Source organism: Mustelus asterias, chromosome 12 (assembly GCF_964213995.1).
Source record: "Mustelus asterias chromosome 12, sMusAst1.hap1.1, whole genome shotgun sequence".
Taxonomy (NCBI): Eukaryota; Metazoa; Chordata; class Chondrichthyes; order Carcharhiniformes; family Triakidae; genus Mustelus; species Mustelus asterias.
In genome coordinates, this window is record NC_135812.1 from 27856518 (window position 1) to 27880909 (window position 24392).

Below are 24392 nucleotides of genomic sequence, written 5' to 3' on the forward strand. Positions count from 1 at the left end.
AAACTCTTCCATCTGACTATTGCTGGGCACTATCTTTATTTATTTTTTAATCATTCGTGGGACATGGGCATCATCAACATTCATTGCCCATCCCTTGTTGCCCTTATTCAGAGGGCAGTTGAGAATCAATGACATTGCTGTGGCTCTGGAGTCACATGTAGGCCAGACCAGATAAGGACGGCAGATTTACTTCCCTGAAGGACCAGATGGGTTTTTCCGACAATCTACAATGGTTTCATGGTCATCAGTAGATTTTTAATTCCAGATATTTTTAAAATTGAATTTGAGTTACACCAAGTGCCGTGGCGGGATTCAAACCCGGGTCCCCAGGACATTAGCTGAGTTTCTGAATTAATAGTCCAGTGATAGTACCACTCGGCCAAGGACGCTGATCTGTGGAAGACTAAGCTTGCTGGTACAATGAGATCAAGTGAGGTGCTTGTGTGCAACTCCATCTGAACCAGTGAGTGGTCGCCAAAATTAGGCTGATCTGTGAAGCTCTGCAGTCAGGTCAGTCCAGCTGAAAACAGGCAACATGATTTACATCCGATTTACTGGAACAGAAAATCCAGGACGTAACTGCGCTATTTAATGATTTCAAGCTTTTCATTCAAAAATTTTCCTTGTTTGAAAATCTATTGAGATTGGTAGTTAGGCAAAGCTGGGCAAGGTAAATCCTTAGGATGACGAAGAAGAATGGGGTGAATTCTCCTCTGATTCCATCAGGGTGGGCCACCAGGCCGCACTTCTGATTCTACCCTAATAGTGCAATGGGATTATTGAGTTCATGAGGAAACCCTGTGGTGTCCAACTCCAAAATCCCACTGCAACGGCACCAGAAGCTAAGGCCTCGCTACTGGAACTTTCTCTGCTGACATCCTGCCTGAAATTGTGCAGGACGACTGAGGAGAGTAAGGTCAATAGACCTTGTGATGGCTCAAGGAGTCAGAGTTTTGGTGGCAACAGACATTTTACATGTGTTGTGTGGTCTCCAGTGTTCTTTTCCTTATTTGACTGACCAGGAGACTCTACTGCCTGCCATTGATGTGTGTTGGAAGGGTTTGCAGGTTGGGGCTCAATCTGTCTGACTTTATGTATCACCTTTCCTGGCCCAGGGATGGGACTCGAACCCAGAACTTTTGGCTTCGAGGTGGGGATGCTATCCACTGTACCAAAATACCTCCCATAATGGGCTCTGTATCAGAATCTTGTTGTTATTTCTAAACAATCGGTACATTGTCGGTAAAAGTTGTAAGAACATTTAATAAAAGTTGATCGTTTTGAATCAATTACATTTTAATCACTTCAAGTCTATGCATTTACCGATTTTAAACATCAAAGTGCTGCAATTAAGCAATAACTGATTACTGTTTGAATAATTGGACAGCAAAATGCAATGGCATAGTCAATACAAAGGCTGCTCTGTGCTTCAAGGTAATATAATGCGTGCTGGGTTTTTTTTGTCACTGAGTCAACAACTGCATTACTGAGCGTGAGGAATCTCAACCCTGGATCAATGAATCACTGTCTTAAAAAATATCTAATTGTATACCATTCTATTGGTTCTTAGAAAACACCTTAAAAATCAATGCTCCATTAAAACCTCATCAACTGAGAAATAAATCTGGTGTGCAGCAACTCGGTGTCGATCCAAAGCAACAGCAAAACTACTCAACATGAACCCTCTTATTTTTCGTATGAATAAACAAAATTGCTTATCATCTTGACAAGGTGGCAGCGTGCCAGGTGAGAAAATGTGCTGATCCTGGGAAGGGTTCATTGTGCTCCAATAGTTCTTCTCTCTCCTGAAAATTATTACTCACCGTAGGCTAGGGTTGAGAAGAAAGAAGCAACCATGCTGAATATCTCTCATGTTCCCCACACACACACTCCCGCCACGCGCACAACGCTTGCCGCGCACCACTCCCACGTGCCCAGTTCACCCCATGCACACAACGCTCCCCATGCACACACCATTGTTTGGAAAGAATGTATGATAGTGGAGTGGCTGCCTGATGTACAACCTGTTTAATTTTCCTTTCCCTCGAAGTCAAAATTTAAAGTTAAGATTGCCCTCACTTTTTCTAGCACGCATCAGCAGGTGAAAACATCAGTCAGTTTTTTTTTTAATTCCTTGCTAACTGACAGCTGTCGAGGCTAATGTTACCCTGCTGCCATTTTATCCAAGATTAGATAATTTAGATAATCCAGATCTGAGAGAGAACTTTAGCTTCAGTACCTGGGCTAAGGGAGGTAGAAATCATATCGTGGTTCTTGCTCCTGATTATATGGGAATATATCCTGAAATATTGATATATTTGGCCTTCAGGTCAAGACAATGACGTGGATTTTGGGGCAATGATAGCATTAAGGCTATAAGCATTCACTGTTATTACTTGGCAATTTCTGATGCTCATTGTTAATGTTGTAAATGCAGTGACAATTGAGTGCATGCTCTAGATATGAGTAAGAGCCTCTGGTACTAATTGGGGAAAGGTTAGGATACACATATAAGAACCAATTTTCAGTGTGTTGGAGGAGGGGAGCTATGCGGAAGGGAAAAGTAGTCTGCCTTTAGGTCTTACTGAGATTTGTGAATAAACCTATTATTTTGATGGGTAATTGCTACCCATGGTGTGTACTGCTTAGGCACCATTCAGCAGTCTTGTAGAATTTACCAAGAAGTCTTGAACTATGTACATATTTACAGTAGAGGTATGGAGAGGACTCCGTGGCATGTCCTTACATGTTGCTACCTAGCTCTGCATGACTGACCTACGCTCTAGGTCAGATGCCTTTACATCACCAGTGAGCAGCACCATACTCAGTCTCAGGTTAGCCCTTAATGTACTGGATCCTTTGACTACACCTATATTGAAAACAGACTGGCTCCAGCTTCTTCCTTTGCCAGATGGATGTTCACTAGATTAACATTCACTCTTGCACATTTGAATGAAGAAACCCGGAGGTTGCTGCAAGAGAATCCCCGTTCACCCACAGGGTGTGCTGCAGCAATTCTTGCTGATGGACTGTGCGTTGAAATTACTGCAGAAAGGTGAATTTGCTCATTAGTACGGTGTCAAAAAAGGCCGAAAATGTTAGGACTGCTGTACTGAGGAACGTATAAATTCTTTAATGAAGTGGTAAGTGATAATTCCTACCAACCAACCTTTACAAACCTGAAACATGAATTTACAAGTGTGGAGTCTTATTCCCTCAGGATAAAAATAGTGTTGGTAATTTTAAAACACAGGGCAGAATTTTATGCTCCCCAAGGCAGGTTCTCAGGCAGGGGAGGAGTGTAAAATTGAATGGACCACCCCCTGCCCTGCCCACCTCACAAAACACTCCTCCCAAACCCATACACAAGTTCGTGCTTGGGCAGACTGGGCCACAGGTGGGAATCCTACCCCGGCCCTTAAGTGGCCGCTTAAAGGCCTATTCCCACCCAGCCTCCATTTTTAAGCTGGCGGGAATGGGTTCAGGTAGAGGGGGAAACAGACACAAAAATTCAGGCAGGAAAGGGGAGTTGCCTCACTCTGAAGGCTCCCTCAAGAGTTGGGATGTCCTCCCTGCTGGGACCTTGGAGCTTTAGGGCTCCTTCCCCACCCTGCCCCTGGCTTACCACCTGACTCCACAATTGCACCCACCCCCTCACCTCCTCCTGTGGTTCCCCCCCCCCCCCCCACTCAAGTCCCACCAGGGCATCTCCTACTCTCGTGCCCCTGGGACTTAGTTCCAGGCGGAGTGCTGCAGTACCACTTCTGGCCACTGTAGTGCTGTGCCTGGCAGAATTGGAGAGCTGATTGGCTGACAGGTGTCTCGGGCGGAATTTCTATCCAAGGCCAGATGGATATCCTGCCCACTGTCGATCAATGTTCAAATAAGCATTAAATGATGGTGGGATTTCTAAAGTTGGAGATAATGCATTACATACTGATCACTCATTCAATTCAAATTCAACCCAAAGTTTTAAAAAATTTGCTCTGGTTTTTCTCTTTTGTCTCTCTCTTAATTCCATCTGTGTTTCCCAATCATTGCTTTCTAAACATCATCACCTGGAAGTTATCTTCCAAGCCACACACCATCCTGACTATTGCGTTCCTTCACTGTCACTGGGCCAAAACCCTGGAATTCCCCTCCCCCCCACACACCCCACCTCTCCCCTAACAGCATTGTGGATGTACCTACACCACATGGAGCTGCAGCGATTCAAGAAAGCAGCTCACCACCATCTTCTCAAGTGCAAGTCGGGATGGGCAATAAATGCTGGCCTTGTCAGCAAAGCCTACATTCCTTGAATGAATCAAAAGAACATCATTTAAACCTGGGGCGGCACGGTAGCACAGTGGTTAGCACTGCTGCTTCACAGCTCCAGGGTCCCGGGTTCGATTCCCGGCTCGGGTCACTGTCTGTGTGGAGTTTGCACATTCTCCTCGTGTCTGCGTGGGTTTCCTCCGGGCGCTCCGGTTTCCTCCCACAGTCCAAAGATGTGCGGGTTAGGTTGATTGGCCAGGTTAAAAATTGTCCCTTAGAGTCCTGGGGTGTGTAGGTTAGAGGGATTAGCGGGTAAAATATGTGGGGGTAGGGCCTGGGTGGGATTGTGGTCGGTGCAGACTCGATGGGCCGAATGGCCTCCTTCTGCACTGTAGGGTTTCTATGTTTCTAATTAATATTTCCTGCTTTTTGTATGTTCTGGTTTGGACTCTGAGTGTCTCGGTGAAGATTCTGCAATTTAATTGGTTACACAAGATTGAAGAACCATACTGTTTCTTGCCCTGCTCACAGATTCCGCTAATCTTCTGTAAAGGTCCCATGTTGGAAAAGGCATCAGATTAGAAGAAATCTGCATTGAGAATCTCATGAAAGCTGTGACCATTCAGCAAGTGCTGTTCCTTTGTCACTGACCAGACAATCTAGACCTAGATCGGTATCTGCTATATTGCGCTCTCAGATCAAATTATCCCCTATTTCATTACAGGAAGCAATATACCAGTGTTTGATCTTATCATATTTGGACATTGAAATTTGATGTCGCTACATAAGATGTGTCCCCCCTCCATTCTACCCACTTACCTACTACCTGGAGTGGCTGGGCATTCGAACCTATCCGCTAGTGCCATCAGGAGTAGCAATCTGATGGTGATTGCCAATCCACGGAAGTTTTGGCCCTTAATCATTCAGAATGGTACGTGCATATTCCACCCGCCATCCTGCACAAGGCTCATTTTAATTAATAGAGAACGATTTTTTAAAATTTGTCTGTCGATAACAGCGCGTTAGAAAGCTAACAGCATTTGAACAAAAGCCCTAGTTAGATCCAAATTGTAGAGGTGACCACATCTGAAAGAATGCAACAAGGTTGCCATAGGAACTGCAGACTTTCCTGTTGCTCTTGGGAATCTCCTTTATGGATCAATGATTTCTAAGGTTAATGACAGCGTGCTGCGATGAACCAGCCTGTGAGATCTAATCACCGCCAACAAGGTTGACATTTTTTGGATTTGCTCAGGTTAAGTGTGCAAAACAGCTGGGCTGATTTGATGTCGTATAGCATCTGCATTTTTATTTTATTGATAAGATTTCAAGCACTGCTCAGGGAGACTCCAGGCTGGGAGTGATGGCTATCTTATAACAAAATGAAGAAGCGCAGTCTTGACTGTGGCAACATTGCTGAAATAATATAAAAGAGCTTGGTTAATGAGGACACCTTCATTAAAGATTTAATAAAATTAGATTTAATGCTGATTAAAAACACCTTTCCTTTTCCACAGTTCACTGTTTTCAAAACTACCTGACAAAAGTGTCCCCAGGGATGATGGATCTCGGATCTCATTGCTGTTGAAGCCAGCCTCAGCTTTGATATCTGGTTTTCGACTAACTCATCCGCTTCAGAACTTGTTCATTAAATTCCAGACAAAGGTGTTTCAAAACTTGACAAGGATGTATTCTGTATTTCTTCTCATGAAATTTACTCTGTCCTGTGTCCGACAGTACTTGTGCAGGACTGGGGATGTGTACGGGGCAGGGGGGTGTATGTGGGGTTGGGGGTGGGTGGGAGGTGGGGAGGGAGTAGTAGAATTTTCCCCTGAACAATATTTGGCAGAAACCTCAATATTGTTTTGTCAACTGGGGTAACATAAATATTTCAATTACTTTGTAGTTCCTTTAATCCAGCAACATAAGTCACTGCCCCCACTCTACCCAACTTCTGAGGGAAAGTTCGTCACCAGTTTGATTTTTAAAATATGTCTTACAAATTGTCACTTTGAAAGCAGTTTAAGAAAATCAATAAGCAGCAATGGATTAAATTAACCAAGAATTTTTGAAATAGACCTTAAATCAAAACTGTTAAATTCAGAATGGATTGCTGGATCTTGAAAACATGGAATTATATTAAAATATCTGTCTTTCAATAATATTCACTGCTAATGCTTTGATTTGATTTATTATTGTCACATGTATTAGTATGCAGTGAAAAGTATTGTTTCTTGCACGCTATACAGACAAAGCATGCCATTCATAGAGAAGGAAAGGAGAGGCTGCAGAATGTAATGTTACAGTCATAGCCAGGGTGTAGAGAAAGATCAGCTTCATGTATGGTAGGTCCATTCAAAGGTCTGATGGCAGCAGGGGAGATGCTGTTCTTGAGTCGGTTGGTACGTGACATCAGACCTTTAACTTTTTCCTGATGGAAGGAGGTAGAAGAGAGAAGTCTGGGGTGTGTAGGGTCCTTGATTAACATTGTATAACTTTGTAATATCTCGAGCACTTGACAACCATTCACTTTTGAAGTTTAGTGACTGCTTTTATGTAGCACCTCAGTCAATCCTTTGCACAAGGTGAGTGACTGGACGATTAATTCAGCTGAGAAGATTGGCTTCAATGCCTCTCGGCAACTCAGAGCAAGTTGGATAACCTGTCAGCTTTGTCTCTGAGCTGAGGACCTTGTATTGTGTGCCCTAGTGGAAAAAAAAGACTGAAATCTAATCACATATCTGGCATATTCTGACATGGAGCTCTGCAAGATCTTAAATCTATAACACTGATGTGCAATGAGTTTCAGTGACAGTAGTAGCAAGCCAGCCATGGATGTGATATTCAATAATTAGGTGGAAAAGAGTGTCATGTCATTCGAGCCCATCCAGAGATAATATCCAGTAGATTCTGCTAAAGAAAAGTCCGTATACTTTTGACTTTGATTAAAATTAAAATCTCATTAATTCACACTGATAATTGAATTTTTAATATATTTTTGCCAGATCTTATTTGTCTTCAGCTACATTAGTATTTAAATAATGACGTGTAGCATATGTACAAAGTTTCATTATGAACTAGAATATTCCACGACAGACATCTCCAAAGATTTTGATGGGATCAGATAAAGAAGCTCCTGTGAGTCATTTGTGAACACTCTTTTTCAAGGATCTAACACCTGAGTTTTATTTTAAAAAACTTGTTAAATGTATATCCGATGAAATGGATGCTTGCCAGAACCTAATGCTGTGTCTGTGGCCATTGCCCTCACTCAATTCTGAATGGCAAATTAGCTAGCGGGTGAATAATTAACACTGGGAAGTGTGGATTGAGTAACTCGCAGGTTTTGTTTTGTTGCATGCATTACTTTGCCATTAAGCAGATCATTTGCTGTTTTAAAAAAAAACACAACTCATGAAAACATGAGCCCGGAAGAGTCTTGGTAGATATTATCCAGCAGAGATATCTACGTGGAGAGACCCTACACAGAGTACAGAAGGCGTTATCTAAAAGCCTAGAGTTCCCGCAGAATAATGTGGCTTTGTTGCAACACTTCTGGAGGGAGATATAAAGGAGTTTCCTGGAACCATTACCATTGATGAAAGCTTAACAAAGGCAAGAAGCTGGTCCACCTGGAATCTTCTGTGCAAACTTTAAAACTGCAGCATTTTTTTGTTATACATGCACAGAATTATGAACATACTAACACATTCTGTGCCCAAAAGGCAAGAAGACATGACACTAAAGCAGAGAAGGAGAACAAAACTTCATTCATTCAGATCTCTCATCAACTTCTAAAACAAGTAGGATGAAGTCCCAGAGAACTGAAACAAGCTTCCTAATTAGTCTGCCTTGGTACGTGCCTGCCCCTGTGGCTGCATATAGGATCTGTTTCCAGCTTCGGCTGGCCTGACTCAGTCCTGACCTCACCACCCCGAAGTGAAGATCAGGTTTAATGAGATCTTTTGAAACCAAAGCGGGTATATTGAGTCATGATATTTCCCAACTCAAGCTATCTGCCTTTGTGGCACAAATCTGGCCATCAGTGTCTAACTGCCTTTCCTTCAGATTCATCACAATTCAAAGCAGAAGACAAGGATAGTTAATGAGGAGGCTGCTAAGGACCTAGCTGCTCAAGAGTCAGAGCGGCAGCTCTCAGGATAGTAGCACAGGCAACCATCGAGACATCCCTCTCCTCGCAGTACACCATTGGAGCATGGGAAGTGACAAACTCAAGTAGCAAGGCAGACTCCTGTATGGTTATTTGGCCCATCATGTGTGTCTACTGTATTCCAATGTGAGTGTAATCTAAAATTGTATTTCTCTTTAATTCCCATTCTTTTTCTTATCCAGGCAATCATCTTAATTCTCAATGTAAATAATTAATGATATCTTCATGGGTTGTGGGCATCGTTGGCTAGGCCAGCCCTTGGAATTGGTCATGATCCTAAATGTTTATATTAGATCATCCTTAATCTTCTCAGCTTTGATTTTGAAAATATCAATAACTTTTCAGGTTTTGCTTCTCAAGATTGACTTGTTTCCTCCAGGTAGTGTCCTCGCGATTATACATTGCACCTTTAATAATGGTTAGCCCGAACCCATGGCTTAGGATCTTATACAAGTTAAGTGTTCCCTCTGTTCTATAGCTACAGATCTAAAGCCCAGGATTCTTTTTAAATTTTATATTCATTTAAATTTCCACTTTCAATGGTCTGTGTATCTTCATGATGAGGTTCTTAAGCTACGCTATTCTGTTAAAGTATATTTTGACTGGTAAGATTCTAATGTTTCAGTTTTACTTCCAAGTGTGTTATTTTGTTTTTCTTTACTTTGAACTGCATCTCCCACTCGTCCTGCCAGCCCTTGTCTTCCTGCAGTTATTAACTCCCAGTAGGTTTAGTCAACTTTGTTTCCTTGCTTTCTCTGTAACAGCTAGTAGTGAGCCCAAGATTCCCCTCTGTGGGACATCACTCACCCTAGGAAATGTCTTTTTATCCTGCTTCTCTGCTTTCTGCCCGACAGCAACATAAACTTGGCTTTAAGCTGTGCTTTTGATATTGTAACATGCAAGATGTGTTACAAAAATGTTGTCAAACAACATTTAGCACTGATCCAAATGAGGAGGGATTAGGTTAGGAGGCCAAACAGGCTTTAAGGAGCCTCTTAGAGACAGAGATATGGCGATGTTTATGGAGGAGGATTACAGAGCATAGGGCCTTGGTAGCTGAAGACATGATCACCTGTGGTGTCGTGATAAATATTGGGGATGCTCTAGAGGCCAGAATTGGAGGAGCAGCAAGATCTCAGGTGGCTGTAAGGCTAGAGCTGGTTAGAGTTCTTTCCAGGTATGATACTACCCTGATTCCATGTGCTTGGAATTGACCCTTAGATTTCACTATCTGTATAATGACCTATCTGGTTCACTAATATCCTTTAGGGAAGGAAATCTGCTGTCCTTACCTGGTCTGGCCTACATGTGACTCCAGACCTACAGCAATGTGGTTGGCTCTTCAGGGATGGGTAATAAATATTGGCCCAGTCAGTGATGCCCACATCCCATGAACATTTTTTAAAAAAATAATGTTAATGTTAAAACAGTGGGTGCCTTTACTCAGTTGGCCTATGGAAGAACTTTGCCATCCAAAGCTTTAAATAATGCAGCCGTGACTGTACTTGCCAGACCCAATATAGTTTTTTATTGTCTGAAATTGAAACCATGGTGCAAAATAAATTGAGCTAACCACTTCTGATTCTACTTCAAATAATTCAAAGCTGTGAAGAAATTTTGAAGGGATAAAGGGATGTAGTTTCACATAAATCTGAGTCAGTATCTGACAGCTGCAAATGTAATATGTTACCTGAACTGAGACAAATGCTGGTCTGTTTAATACTTTTATTATCAGATCCAGCTGACGTGTCTGGGACTCGCTGTTTTTTATCAAACGTATGAAGGGACATTTTCTCTCAATTGCCTTCCTAATGTTTGAGCCTTTCTCTGCTGTTGTATTTGATCACGTCTGGTGTTTACTGTGACTCTTAATTGTCCAGAAATATGTTTTCGATTTCTTCCTATAACAAAAAATTTGATTGAATATTTGCCTGTGCGGGACTGAAGTGCAATGTAAACACACAGGCTGTTTTATTCATTCGGGCCTGAAGAAAAATAACTTAGTCAAATATTTGGGCAGACAAATGTAGAGTTAGCAGGGAGCTGTTTTCAACAAAGTTAGAAGAAGTTAATTGTGCCAAAGGTGTAATTAGCCCACAAAGTCGATACTTTTAATAATATTGTCCTTTCTGTTATTCAATTTTCAATCCATCAAATCCTACTTTTAAACAATTAATTGTGGCGGGGGTGACAGAGATAAAATGATGCAGCTTGACCGTGGCCTTGTATTCAATATTATTGATGCACTCAACACTTCTTGAAAAATGGCTGTACTAAGGTGTATATTGTTGGGTTGTAAATTGATTCCTTCAGAACCTTACCATAGCTGTTGATCATTGTCAAGCTCTACAGAGCTAGAAGACATTCTTTCTCATCAACTCCCTTACTTTGAAATTCTGTGAAAATTTTCTACAAGTCTTCAACCATGTTTTCATGACCCAGGTTTGTACCCACTTCTCCCCTCACTCGCCTTCTGTTCTGCTCTCTGCCCGTTCCCTCATCAAAACCTGACAATGGTGCCATGCCTGTGATTACAGTGCTCCACCCTCCTCCGGCTTCTCGGCCTCTGAATTCCAACTTCATCTTTCGCTCCCAGCTCTTTAGCTTCAGTGTAAATGCTGCAACTTTGTTCCAATTCTACCTGCCACAACAACACCAGCACATCTCCTGTGTTGGTATTTCAATCTTCTCTGTATGGTCATGTTTGGCATGCCTTGAGATTTCATTCATGGCCCCAACTTTTCCCTATTTGCATGCTGCCTTTGGTGACAGCATCCATAGTCACAAAGTCAGTTTTCCTATACAGGAATGGATTGCAATTAACGACATCCAGCTTCATCACCATGCCAATACCCTTGACTCCTCAAGAATTTGAGCTCAACATCAGCAAGAGCAAAGTTATTCCACTAGGCTTCTGCCTAAAGCTCTGCCCGCACTTTACCACCTAACTGCCTCTAGCTACTTCCACGGAGTGATGCTGATTGTGTGAACAAAGTCAGACTGTCCTGTTTGAATTTGAGCTAAATGTCAAACTCAACTGCTTTTCCAGCACTGAGACAGGCTATACCCTCCACCACTACATTGAACATATCTCCAATCCAAGGTAGTCTATATTCTGCATCACAACATTGTCTCACTGCTGAGAGATATTCAATCTATATCCTCCACCACAACATTGAACACCTTCTCTACCACATCTTGATTGCCATTGAAACCTTTATCCATGCCTATATTGCCTCCAAAAATGTGCTGGTAACCTAACCCTAAGTTCTCTCCTTCATTAATTGCAATCCATACCAAAACCTCAAAGGCCAAAGTCCTCACAGACTAATTTCTTACTCCCCTGTTACTCTGTATGTGCCAACTTTCACTGGTCGACTATCTGCCTATGCATAAATCTCAACATCCTTGTGCACATTTACAACACTCTTTATTCCTTACTCCTTTCAACCTTCACAATCTCATTCAGTGCCAGTGACTTGGCTGCAGCCGCTAGTCTGCATGTTTCATATCCTCCTACCCTCCTTTACATTGTCCTTTCTATCTGCCTCCGTTTTGGTTGTAGGCACCTCGGATGTTTTAGCCCAGTACTCCTGAAGCATTTTTGCTAAAACATGATACCTCTCCAGCCACCTTCAAAAAACCTTCCCAAAACGTGCTTTTTGATTCAAACCCTCATTTTATTTCTCAGTTGTGGTCATTTTTGCCCCTACACAATACCTTAGTACTTGAGTACCCTGAAAGCATTAAACAATTACGTCATTGTTGTTGTCCTCCAGGTGTCATAGAAGTAGGGTGATGACAATTCATATAAATTGTCGCATTTGAGAGGCCATTAAAATTACTATCATGGTTACTGAAAAGGTATTTTATTTCTTTTCAATTTTCTTCTCAATTTTCTTCTCCATTCCCAAAACCTTGTTGAGTTTGCTAATAGTGTGTGGGAGGGTGGGCGAATGACAGATTCAGTGTTGAGCAACATCAAACGCATTGTTAATTTCTTTTCAGTTCTCTTTCAAGATCCTATTCAATCTGCGGTATTTTCATTTTTAAAAGAGCTTGACGTTTGACAAGGAAGTTTTACACCTGTACTCAATTGATTGTGAGGCAGCAATCACTGGTATTGATTTGGAGGCCTCAGCTTTCTGACTAATGTTTTGTAGCTTGCTGTGATAGTAGCAATGAAGCAATATTGTCAGCATTTTTAACTTGATAAATACCAACCAATAAATTGTTGCACCATTGAAATATTGGTGCTGTAATCTTAAAGTTGCATAGGGAGCAAATGCAGAATCTAAAGTGATCGCCAGCTTGCTGCAGATTGTTTTTACTACTGATGATTTGGGGATACTTCATTCTCATTATATTGAAGGTGTCACTTTTGATTAATTCAATTACTTTTTAAAAGTTGTATTACCCAAACCAAATGCCCCACTGTTGTGTGTGCCGGTGCATCTTTCTCCAATGAAGGAAGGAAACCATAAAAAATATGCAGGACTGTATTAAAGAGATCTTTGGCCCATCTTGCTTGTCCTTGTTCTTGCCAAAGCAATCCAAAACTAATCCAGTTGTGTGGCCCGCTCTCCATTATTCTACACCTTTGATTTTAAATGTTTGTGCTGTTCCTTTAAAAACACAAGTGCCGTTTCTTCAACCAATTCCTCGGGCAAAGCATTCCATGCTCCTAACAACTCAGTGTAAAGACATTTCCCTTAACTATTCTCCTCAACAGTTGTAGATTGATGATCCTTGTCACTCAATCCCCAATTAGAGCAAATGGCTTTTCCCTATTCAACCTAACAAAACACGTGTAGATCTCCAGTTAGTCTTCTGTCCAATGAGAATAATTCCATTACTTTAAGTCTCTAGCCATGACTATAATTTTCCATCCCTGGCTTCATTTTTGTAAATTTATATTGCATACTCTTTGTGACATTAATGTCACATTGTGTTATAAAGGTCCGCATTTTTACAGAATGGCAATGACTCCAGAGCCATTTAAAAATGGCAGAGGGGACCCAATTCTTGGATTCCCATCACAGAATCCCTACAGTGCAGAAGGAGGGCATTCAGCCCATCGAGCTTGCACCAACAACGATCCCACCCAGGCCCTTTCCCCAAACCCCATGCATTTACCCTGCTAGTCCCCATGATACGAAGAGGCAATTTAGCATGGTCAGTCAACCTAACATCTTTGGACTGAGAGGAAACCGGAGCACCGGGAAGAAACCCACAGATACGGGGGAACATGCAAACTCCACACAGACAGTCACCTGAGGCCGGAATTGAATCCAGGTCTTTGGTAGTGTGAGGTAACAGTGCTAACCACTGTGCCACTGTTCCCATTGCTGGTGACCCAGTATTTGCTAGCACAGGATAAGACTAGCAAGCTTGTACCCCTGAGTTGGCCACTCCATTGCAGGAGTTGGCATCTCTTAGCCCATCACGATTTCCATGAGTTGGGTCAGCTTTTGCATGACATGGTTCATGGCTCCTCAGAGGACCTAAATCACTTCTATGATCCCCATGCCCCCTCCATGCTAGCTTATGCCCCTACTGTCCATATCAACTCAGTACCAACTCGTGTCCTTTCCATGCCTTTTCACCCAGTATGCACTGTAAATAACCCACAAGCCATATATTAACAATGATCAGCATGGAACTGCTGAGAGGGGGAAAAAAAAGCTATTCGCAAACATTCTTTTGAAATAAGTATTGCCATCTATAATAAACACTGCCATTCCTATAACTCTCTCAATGTGTTACTCAGTCTATTAATGTGTCAGTGACATAGGGGGGATTTTCCACTCCTGTTATCGGTGGGGGGGGGGGGGGGGGGGCGGAATTGGCAGCGGAGACAGATAATCAATCATGCGGGCTTCTCAAAACGTGTTTTAGGCTGACGGGATTTCCTGTTGCAATTGTCCCCACCTCCCACCAATGACATCACGGGTATCCTGACGTTCAACATCGATTCCCATTTGAATATATTTAAATATCATTATCCGGCCTTGACGCCTGATAGTCCCCCAGTGTTAGATTGTCCATTCAAATGGGCGTGAGGGCACACTGATGTGAATCATCACAGGTCCCTATGACATGCACCTGGCGAGCAGAACCTGCTGGAGGGCGGGGGCACAGCTGAGCACTGACCCCAAGGGGAGAGGATCGTACCTGGGCAGTGCCCTAACACTCACTCATGGCAGGCTGGTGCAAAAGGTTAAATCTCACGGGATAAAAGGTGAGCTAGCTAGATGGGTAGAGAACTGGTTTAGCCATAGAAGACAGAGGGTAACAGTGGAGGGGTCTTTTTCCGGTTGGAGGTCTGTGATTAGTGGTGTTCCACAGGGCTCTGTACTGGGACCTCTGCTGTTTGTGATATATATAAGTGATTTGGAGGAAGATGTAGCTGGTGTGATCAGTAAGTTTGCGGACGACACAAAGATTGCTGGAGTTGCGGATAGTGATGAACATTGTCAGAGAATACAGCAGGATATAGATAGGCTGGAACATTGGGCGGTGAAATGGCAGATGGAATTTAATCCAGATAAATGCAAAGTGATGCATTTTGGTAGATCTAATGTAAGGGGGAGCTATACAATAAATGGCAGAACTATCAGGAGTATAGACACAGAGGGACCTGGGTGTACAAGTCCACAGATCCTTAAAGGTGGCAGCACAGGTGGAGAGGGTGGTGAAGAAGGCATATGGCATGCCTGCCTTTATTGGACGGGGCATAGAATATAAAAGTTGGCATATGATGTTGCAGCTGTATAGAATGATGGTTCGGCCGCATTTGGAATACTGCGTCCAGTTCTGGCCACCACACTACCAGAAGGACGTGGAGGCTTTGGAGAGAGTACAGAAAAGGTTTACCAGGATGTTGCCTGGTACGGAGGGTCTTAGCTATGAGGTGAGATTGGGTAAACTGGGGTTGTTCTCCCTGGAAAGACAGAGGATGAGGGCGACCTAATAGAGGTGTATAAAATTATGAAGGGCACAGATAGGGTGAACAGTGGGAAGCTTTTTCCCAGGTCGGAGGTGACGAACACAAGGGGTCATGGGTTCAAGGCGAGGGGGCAAGGTTCAACACAGATGTCAGGGGGACGTATTTTACACAGAGGGTGGTGGGGGCCTGGAATGCTCTGCCAAGCAAGGTGATTGAGTCGGACACGCTGGGATCGTTTAAGACTTATCTAGATAGCCACATGAACAGACTGGGAATAGAGGGATACAAACGAATGGTCTAGTGGGGCACATGAGCGGCGCGGGCTTAGAGGGCCGAAGGGCCTGTTCCTGTGCTGTATTGTTCTTTGTTCCCCTGGCACTGTCCAGGGGGGTGGTTGTTGTATAGGTGGGTGTTCCATGGGTGGAGAGTCTCCGTGGTGAGAAAGGGAAGGGAATTCTGTGGTCGGGGTTTTCTGGGGCGGGGGGGGATGAGGAGCGAATTTCTGTGGTGGATGAGAGGAGGTTGCATGTGGTGGGGTGGGGATGCTGTTTGCTGGGGCTGTGGGGGTTCTATTTTTATTTATTTTTTAAAGGGGTGCCCTTTTCAAGTGACGCCCAATATTTTAAATACATAAGTTACCAGAGGGGCTGACTCATTCAGAACCTGCCCCACCAGCATGAAACTTGCCCCTTACCTTTTTGTTCCACTTAGTGTCTAAAATTACAGCGTCTTCGAGGCCGATGGCTTCCATCCCGCTTTTCCTGCCCGCTGTGCCGCTCTGCAACAAAAATGAGAAAATTCTGCTTTTAGGCTTCAACTTGTCCAAATCAACATTGAGACATTGCTAAAGGAGGTCGCAGAAAGAACAACTTATGATACTCACTTAATGATGTCAGGCAACCCTGTGTGGTGTTTGCACACACTCCCTGTGTCTGCGTGGGTTCCTCCGGATGCTCCGGTTTCCTCCCGCAGTCCAAAGATGTGTGGGTTAGGTGGATTGGCCACGCAAATTGCCCCTTAGATCAGCAGGGTAAGTACATGGGGTCACGAGGATAGGGCCTGGGTGGGATTTTTGTCTGTACAGGATTGATCGGCCAAGTGGCGTCCTTCTGCACTGTAGGGAATCCATTACAGGAGAGCTCAACATAAACTGCTCAAGTATTTCTTTGTTGGTTTCTAAGCATCATGTGAATCATGTGCACCCTGTCACCTTCTCCTGGGAATTATTATTGTATGTTTACTGATTGAAGGAATGAATTGCTTTATTAATGACATGTTTCAAGTTTCTGTTGTTTGCAATCATGTTTGTCATTTCCGTGGTAAGTATCAGGCATGGTTTTCTTACCCGTGCGTGTACATAAAACCGACAATGTGACTGGTGCCAAAATAATTGCTGGTAATGCCTGCACTGTTGTTGCTTGCAGGATTTCAGTATGTGATGAAGATAAATTCCGTCATAACGAGTTTATTGGTGAGACCAGAATTCCACTGAAAAAATTAAAGCCAAATCAAACGAAGACTTTCAACATTTGCCTGGAGAAACAGCTGCCAGTGAGTGTTAATCCTGTTTGCATTGAATACTTACTTGAAGGCCATAAATGCAAGGTCTTCATGGTCAATAACAGACTAGATACTCACGTTTCCTTTCAGCTCTCAAATAACAATGTATCTTTAATCCCCCCCCGCTATGAAGCACAGGGTTTGTTCCTCTGGCACACATGATGTGTGATCTGTGCTGTTTGAAATTATGGCTGTAATATCATCAAAAGTTATCCCATTTTCTCTGCATTTTCTTTCCACTGGGCAAGATAATAATGAAAAAGGCAGGTTTTTTCCTTAGTGGGTGCTCATAGATTTTTGTTATGTCTTTGTACTTGTCTCAAAAAGCCTTAATATCCTGGAGCAGTTACAAACATTAAAGGTTAACTTTATTGCTAAAACTTTCTCTCAGGAACTTTAATCATACCACAATGAAGAGGTTTAAACACGAGAATAAGTTTACAATGAAGGATGTGATGAGGCTTTTGGTTTTCCCCAATATTTAACTGGAGGAAGTAGTGATTCCATAGAATCCTTACAAGCAGAAGGAGGCCAGTCAGCCCATCAAGTCTGCACTGACTCTCCAAAAGAGCAACCCACCCAGGTCCATCCCGCCCCCTTTATTCCCGCAACCCCGCGCATCAACCATGGCCAATCCACCCAATCTACACATCTTTGGACTGTGGGAGGAAACCAGAGCACCCGGAGGAAAGCCACGTGGACACTGGCAGAACGTAACTCCACACACAGTCGCCCAAGGCCGGAATGGCACCAGGGTCGCTGGGACTGAGAGGCAGTAGTGCTGACCACTGGGCCACCACGCTGCCCACTCAAGTCTTGCACGATGGAAGATAAAAACAGCCCGACAGCACTGTCCAGACAGATGGTGGGGAATTAGAACTGGAGGTCATCAGCATAATTGGGGAAGCTGACCCCATGCCAGTTGGTACAGTTGCAACATTCAGATCAGAATGAGGAAGAGGAAAACAAAAACAGTTAACTGTGTGGAATGGGAAGCGATGCTGTCACTCTGAGATAGGTAAGAGTGAATCCAAGAGAGAATGAACCAACTGAGCGGGACAATGGAGGAGACATTAGGGGAGAATAGAGTGATAACTGTGCCACAAGAAACAGGGAAATCACGAGGAATGAGGAAGGATAGTGCACCTAGGTCACAGAGGATGTGATTTGTGACTTGGATTGGAGCAGTCTGGTAAAGTGGCAGGCTGGAAATCTATTTGGGAAGTTTCAACAATGGAGCTATGAGAAAGATTGGTACAAATTTGGGAAGCACCAACAAATTTGAGGACTTTGGAGAGGAAGGGTAGATTTGGAGTTGGGTATTAGTTTTACAAGGACAAAGGAGTGAAAGGAAGGGCTTTTTGAGGGGGGAGAATGATGAACACGTTGTGTAATTTGGTTACCAGTCTGACATTATTGTCAAATGTGTTTCACAATTGATACTTTTCAAAATGAATTTGAGAATTCATTCCCAACCATGTCAACTTTATTTCTCATTCAGGTCAGTCTCTGATGACAATCAAACTTTTTAATGCTATTTTTTAATCTGTGACAAAGGGAGAGAGAGAAATTGCCAATGTAATTCTGCCTGGGTTAGGCATGAAATAGGTATTGGGTGTAATGCTAATCCATGTTTCCATTGCAAAGCAGCCTCGAAGAAACTGCAGCAATGTGGCAAACACTCTTCCTTTATTCTGGCCGTCTGTTTCTCCCCCCCCAAAGATTGACCCAATAGAACTGGCTTTGCTGTTTGCAACACAATCAGAATGTTTCCATCATCTCAGTTTGCCACATTAGGATTCCCAAACCTTTGTGCAGCAATCAATTGCACATCATTAAGTGTCATTTACTTCATTCATCCTTTCTGTAAATCCCTCTTGGCTTGTGACAAGCTTGTGAAATTTTCCAGCATGACTATTTTCAGGGTACTTGACTGATTGTGGCCTCTCTTCCATCTCTGAGGTTTCATCTGCTCAAGTAAGAGGCGTAATGACCACAAATTGCTGCAACAGTCATTTTCTGCTGAATGAGAAAATAAATAAAATTGTTGTTAATGTGCTCGACATTCACACAGTTCCTCCCGTTGAACACCCTGTCCACATACAGAAAACCTTTCAATGCTCCTTTATTCACCGGCCAAGCCTCCATACTGTCACGTATTTTGCTCCTAGTCCTTTGTGAATGTTTGGTTCCAGAAACACAATTTTGGTGATTGTGCAAAAACAGAAATTATTTTTCAAGCTGGCCTGGCTTACACGTGTTTTCAAGAATAAGTCTCTAACGCTTGGCAAGTGCTGCTCTGCCTGCATTCCCTACTATTCCCTACAATGGTTATTAACTTTCCACTGTCTGTGTTAACAGAGTCAAGACTACAAATTGGGCACAAATCCATCATATGAGGAAAGGAAACAATTGGACTCTAGTCAGGGCCTGGGAGAGAAGGGGTGCACATGGTGTTAATCACCTTGCCTTGCGGATGTCCAGGCTCTCAAATGGCTGCCTCATGCCTCAATGCAAATGCTCACCTCTGGGTCAAAGCTCTGTAGGATAAGGGGTTATTGGAGTGAGAGCCTGAGTCTGTGCAGTCATTTGTTTTCACGCACGCACTGTATTCCAGGTGATGTAATCCACCCTTGGCCACACTGCCATCCTCGGCATAAGTGCTGGAGTGAAGCTGGCAGAGCAGGACAGGGAACGCAGTTGCATCAACAGTGTGATGTGGGGCAGTTGTAGTCTGAAAGGAAGTGTGCCCTTCACAGCCATCCCAAAATGCTCCTCAGCAATAAAATCTCTAAACCTCAAAGGGCTGGAGGAAGTGAGTGAGTGTGTGAAAGAACCCTAAAGCTGGGACTAAGGCACACACGCGTACTTCACATGTGCTTCACACGCACACTCCCAAACACACACATGCACATGACACGCCGCGCGCACACGACACAGCACACCACGCACACACAGAGGTAACCTGCTTCTGATCCCACTTTCATCTGAATTCTGCTGAAGCCAGCTCAGAGCCTGTACCACCAGAGGCAAATACAAGATGGTTGTTTTTTAAACCCAACTCCTTCGCTCAGATCCAGTTCCTTTCCCTTTCTCTGGTGACAAGGACTTGGGGTCTAATTTGTCTCTCTATACCTCTCCTATATAAACAAAAGGACAAAAGAGATTGTTGATTCTTCTGCTTAGCACTCTTAAATGGTCATTTTTAATAGTTACTAATTTTTAAAAATTATCAATTCATTGCTTTGTCGTTTTCTTTTTGTTCAGTAAATTTCTAAATGTTTCCTTCATACCTTAACTTTATAAAAAAAAAGATGTTTAACATTGTGCCAAACTGGCCCTCTGGCAGCTGCTGCTGGATTTCTTGCTGAAAGGGAACAGGAGGCTCACAAGAGTCTGATTGCTTTTTGGAGGGTTGGAAAAAAGGAGTTATTTTTTGCTCCTGTAGAAATGTGAAGCGTCGAAGTTGCAGGTCAGACAGTGTCTGTACAGGGAGAAAAAAATGCCAGTGACCCCTTTCAGAACAAGTGCAGAACAAAAACCTGAAGAATTGAATCCATTTCACTTTCCACAGAGTGTTTCCAGCAATTTCTGTTTATATTTCCCATTTCCAACATCTGCAGTACTTTGCTCTCCTGTTGTCTGCTTCATGCTGGCATTTGTAAGGGTGTTTTATTTCAATTTAAAATGAAAAAATATTTATCACTCAGTGCAAAGTGTAATTTTTAAGTCAATAAAGCCTATTTGTGTGGCCAGTAAGAGCACATTATTGAATAAATTGGTGCTAATTTACTGGAAGGTTGTATCCTTTCTAAACTTGAAAATGAAACCAGGAGTCATGTTTCAATAAAGTATGTCACCAATAATTTGAGAGATCCTCATTTGTACACGGGATTGTTGTTTGTGGTGCTTGTGATTATGAAGTCTTTTGGATGTTTAGCTTGAATATCGCATTGGGCCAAGTTCAAAGAAATGAAGTTGGTTGCATGAAAGACCCAGTTGTGTATAATTGTCTAACAAAACCAGGGTTGTCAAGTGCACCATATTGAAATCTGAACTTTCAATTGGGTTTTTAAACAGAAGCATGGAGTACAAAAGCCAAGAAGTTTTTGTTAAACCTATAAAACTGTTTGACCACACCGTGACAATGGTTCTCAGTTCTGGGCACCGGAAGAATGTGAGGAGAAGGGTTAAGGGGATGAGTGTAGATAATGGACCCAGAAACAAGAAAAGCACTAGGGCTCATGATTTTTCCCCCTGGTCCTGGCTCTCATTACCATTTTGGTATAAAAGGCAGTATCCTCCTCTGATACAAAGAGGGGAATTTTCCTGTCCCGCCCACCACGGGAATTGTAGCGAGTGAGGGGCGGACCATGGAAAGGTTTGTTGACCTCGAGCAGGATTTTCTGGTTTTGGGATGAGCGTGGCCGGCAAATCCCGCCCAAAGTAATTTTGTTGTAACAAGCGGTTATAACAATGTATAGTTTTATATATATTGTGTGATAAGAAAGGTAAAATTGTCTTCAGTTTCATTTAGATTTTATTCATGAATCTTGATGCCCGGGAGTCTGGATAGACTTGGGACTAAACTGTTTCAGATCTTTTTGGTTTGTTTGCATATATACATTTTTAATGAGGTCTTACAATCCATGGAGTTAAAGAGATGGATCAAAAGGGGTTGAAAGTTCAGTGATTCTGGAAACGAAACACAAAGTAGAAAAGATTTACCATTGCTTAGCAACAATGATCCAGTGACACAGAGACGGAAAGACAGGAGTTGAGAGAGGAGATGTTGAGAGTGAGTGTTTGTGTCAAAGAGAGAATGATGTGGAGATGCCGGCGTTGGACTGGGGTAAACACAGTAAGAAGTTTAACAACACCAGGTTAAAGTCCAACAGGTTTATTTGGTAGCAAAAGCCACACAAGCTTTCGAGGCTCTGAGCCCCTTCTTCACCTGAAGAAGGGGCTCAGAGCCTCGAAAGCTTGTGTGGCTTTTGCTACCAAATAAACCTGTTGGACTTTAACCTGGTGTTGTTAAACTTCTTACTGTGTTCAAAGAGAGAAGACAGGGATTTTTATCCCCCTGAGAAAAAAGCTAACTGCAAGGCTAATACAACATTAGTTAACTGAGGAATCAGTTATGGGACTCAGTGAAGTAATCAGTTTCGCAGAGGTGCTACTCAAAGACCGAGTTGCGGAGGGTCATTTGTTTGCTCTGCAGTTGAAGAATGAGAGTTTATGCATTTTTGTTTGGATGTCTGGGGGGAGTGGGGGTGGGCGGGGGGGGAGGGGGGGCGGGTGGTGAGAGAGGTGAGCAGCATCAATTGAATGTTTAAGAATTCACCAGAAGGAATCTGTTTGCAACTGTGCAAGTGTCAAGCTAGTGGCAACTCTTCACTAGTGTATGTGTCTGTGAAGAATAATTGCAAATTGAATAATCTTTTGGTATTTGTATAGAGATCTTTCCAACCTTTTTTTGTCTGGTGCAATATGGTTTACTTTTTGTTTTAATAAATATTTTATTTTTTGTATTAAAAGTTCATCAGACTCCTGTGAATTTGTTCAGTAACTATCCTCTTTAAAAAAAAAAGTAGTTTTAGGATCTATCAAGCCCGGTTTCATGCTGGGATCTGACTTGTCCAGTAATAACATCAACTGGAATTGTAACATTGGGCGGAATTTTGCCATTTTTTTTGATAGTTTTATAATGGGTGGGAAAAGCCAATGGGCTGACTTTTGTTTTTAATGGGTGCCCCGATGTTGTGAAAAGATTGAACCCCCCTCCCTCCCCCCCCCCCCCCCCCCCCCCCCCCCCGCCCCAACATGGAACTCTCCCACTCTCCATGGAGTGCTGGGGGCAATGTCCAGGCAAGATCCCCCAACCCCCGGGGCTGTACTCACCTGTGTGCCTCCTCCAGGTGCACGTCATGGGGGACCTGTTGTGGTTCATCCCCTCACATCTATGTGAATGGACAATTCAACATGGGGGGGACTATCAGGTGTAAAGGCCCGAAAAGCATATTTAAATGAATGCAAATCCTTTTACAGTCAGGATTCCCATTATGTCGTGGGAGGGGACGCGAGGACAATCTATCAGGGAAAATCCCGCCGGTGTAAAAACCAGTTTGGGACTCCCCGTGCTATTGTCCACCCCCCCCTGCCATTCTTGCCCCTGAAAACAGGAGTGGAAACACCCCCACCTCCCCCTGTCCACCATTGTATCGATTATTTAACATAAATTCAGTTCAAGAAAGCTGAGTGTGTGTATTCAGTTCTTTTGCAAATCGAGGCACTCGCCGTTTCTCTGTGTGGCTAAGATTGCTATTCAGCAAATGATAGATTGAACATTCTACCTCTTTGCAGATAGACAAAACAGAAGACAAATCACTGGAGGAGCGTGGTCGGATCCTCATCTCTTTGAAGTACAGCTCACAGAAAACTGGGCTTGTGGTTGGCATCGCACGATGCGCACACTTAGCAGCTATGGATGCAAACGGATACTCAGATCCATATGTAAAAATGTAAGTAACAAACTGTGACTTATAAATAAGGGGACTTGCAACTTCAATTTAAAAATCATAGCTCATATCAACAAAAGGAAGCTTGTTTTCAAATACTGCCCCCAGGTTCTTGTGAAAGACCGCACCAATTTGTTGAAAATACTCAGCTATTACTAAATTGCCTTCAGAACATTTTTACTCCATTGGGAAAGTTGTTAATGTGCAATTTCAGAGCATGTTTAAATCTGAGAAATGCTGCACCTATAATAATGCACAGTCAACGATGCATTACCGACATTTCTTTGTGAAAAGCCGCTGCAACCATTAAGTAACGCCATCAATGCATTGTGACTCGATCACTGAAGAAGTATCTAGTTAGCAGTCCAGTGGGAATCACAAGATAAAAGCTGTTATTTCTTCCCTGACCTGGAGGGGCTGGAAGCTTTTGAAGTACAATGAAGCAACATGGCTTAAATTTGTTTCAGGGTTTTTCAAAGTGGCTGTTGCATTGTTCAGCCTTTTATCTCTCTCGCTGCAATTGTCTGTCAATCGGCACCTGCTTTAGTTAAACCTTTGTAAATACTGAGTTTGAAATTTATTGAAGGGTTCCTAAACAATCCCAATTTTGAGACTATAAACACAATTTCCCCATATATTTAGTTTAGCACGACGGACCATTTTACCACCTCCTTTCCAGGTGTATATGATTGGGAAATTGTGCAAAAGCACTGAGCAAAGTTTACTTTACACTGATCTGGCTCAGAATACTGAGCTGGATGGCACAGTGGTTAGCACTGCTGCCTCACAGCACCAATGCCAGGGACCCGGGTTCGATTCCTGGCTAGGGTCGCTGTCTGTGTGGAGTTTGTACGTTCTCTCCGTGTCTGCGTGGCTTTGCTCTGGGTGCACCAGTTTACTCCCATAGTCCAAAGATGTGCAGGTTAGGTGGATTGGC

The 24392-nt window shown here is 43.1% G+C and overlaps 1 protein-coding gene across 1 annotated transcript in view; it reads left to right on the forward strand.

Annotated features, from left to right (window-relative positions):
* Nucleotides 1–24392, forward strand: part of LOC144501333 (double C2-like domain-containing protein beta) — a 297483-nt gene that overhangs the window by 191083 nt on the left and 82008 nt on the right. The window contains exons 5-6 of the mRNA XM_078224962.1: nt 16802–16928; nt 23301–23458. Of these exons, the coding sequence (XP_078081088.1) occupies nt 16802–16928; nt 23301–23458 (285 nt within the window). The remainder of the gene's footprint in view (nt 1–16801; nt 16929–23300; nt 23459–24392) is intronic.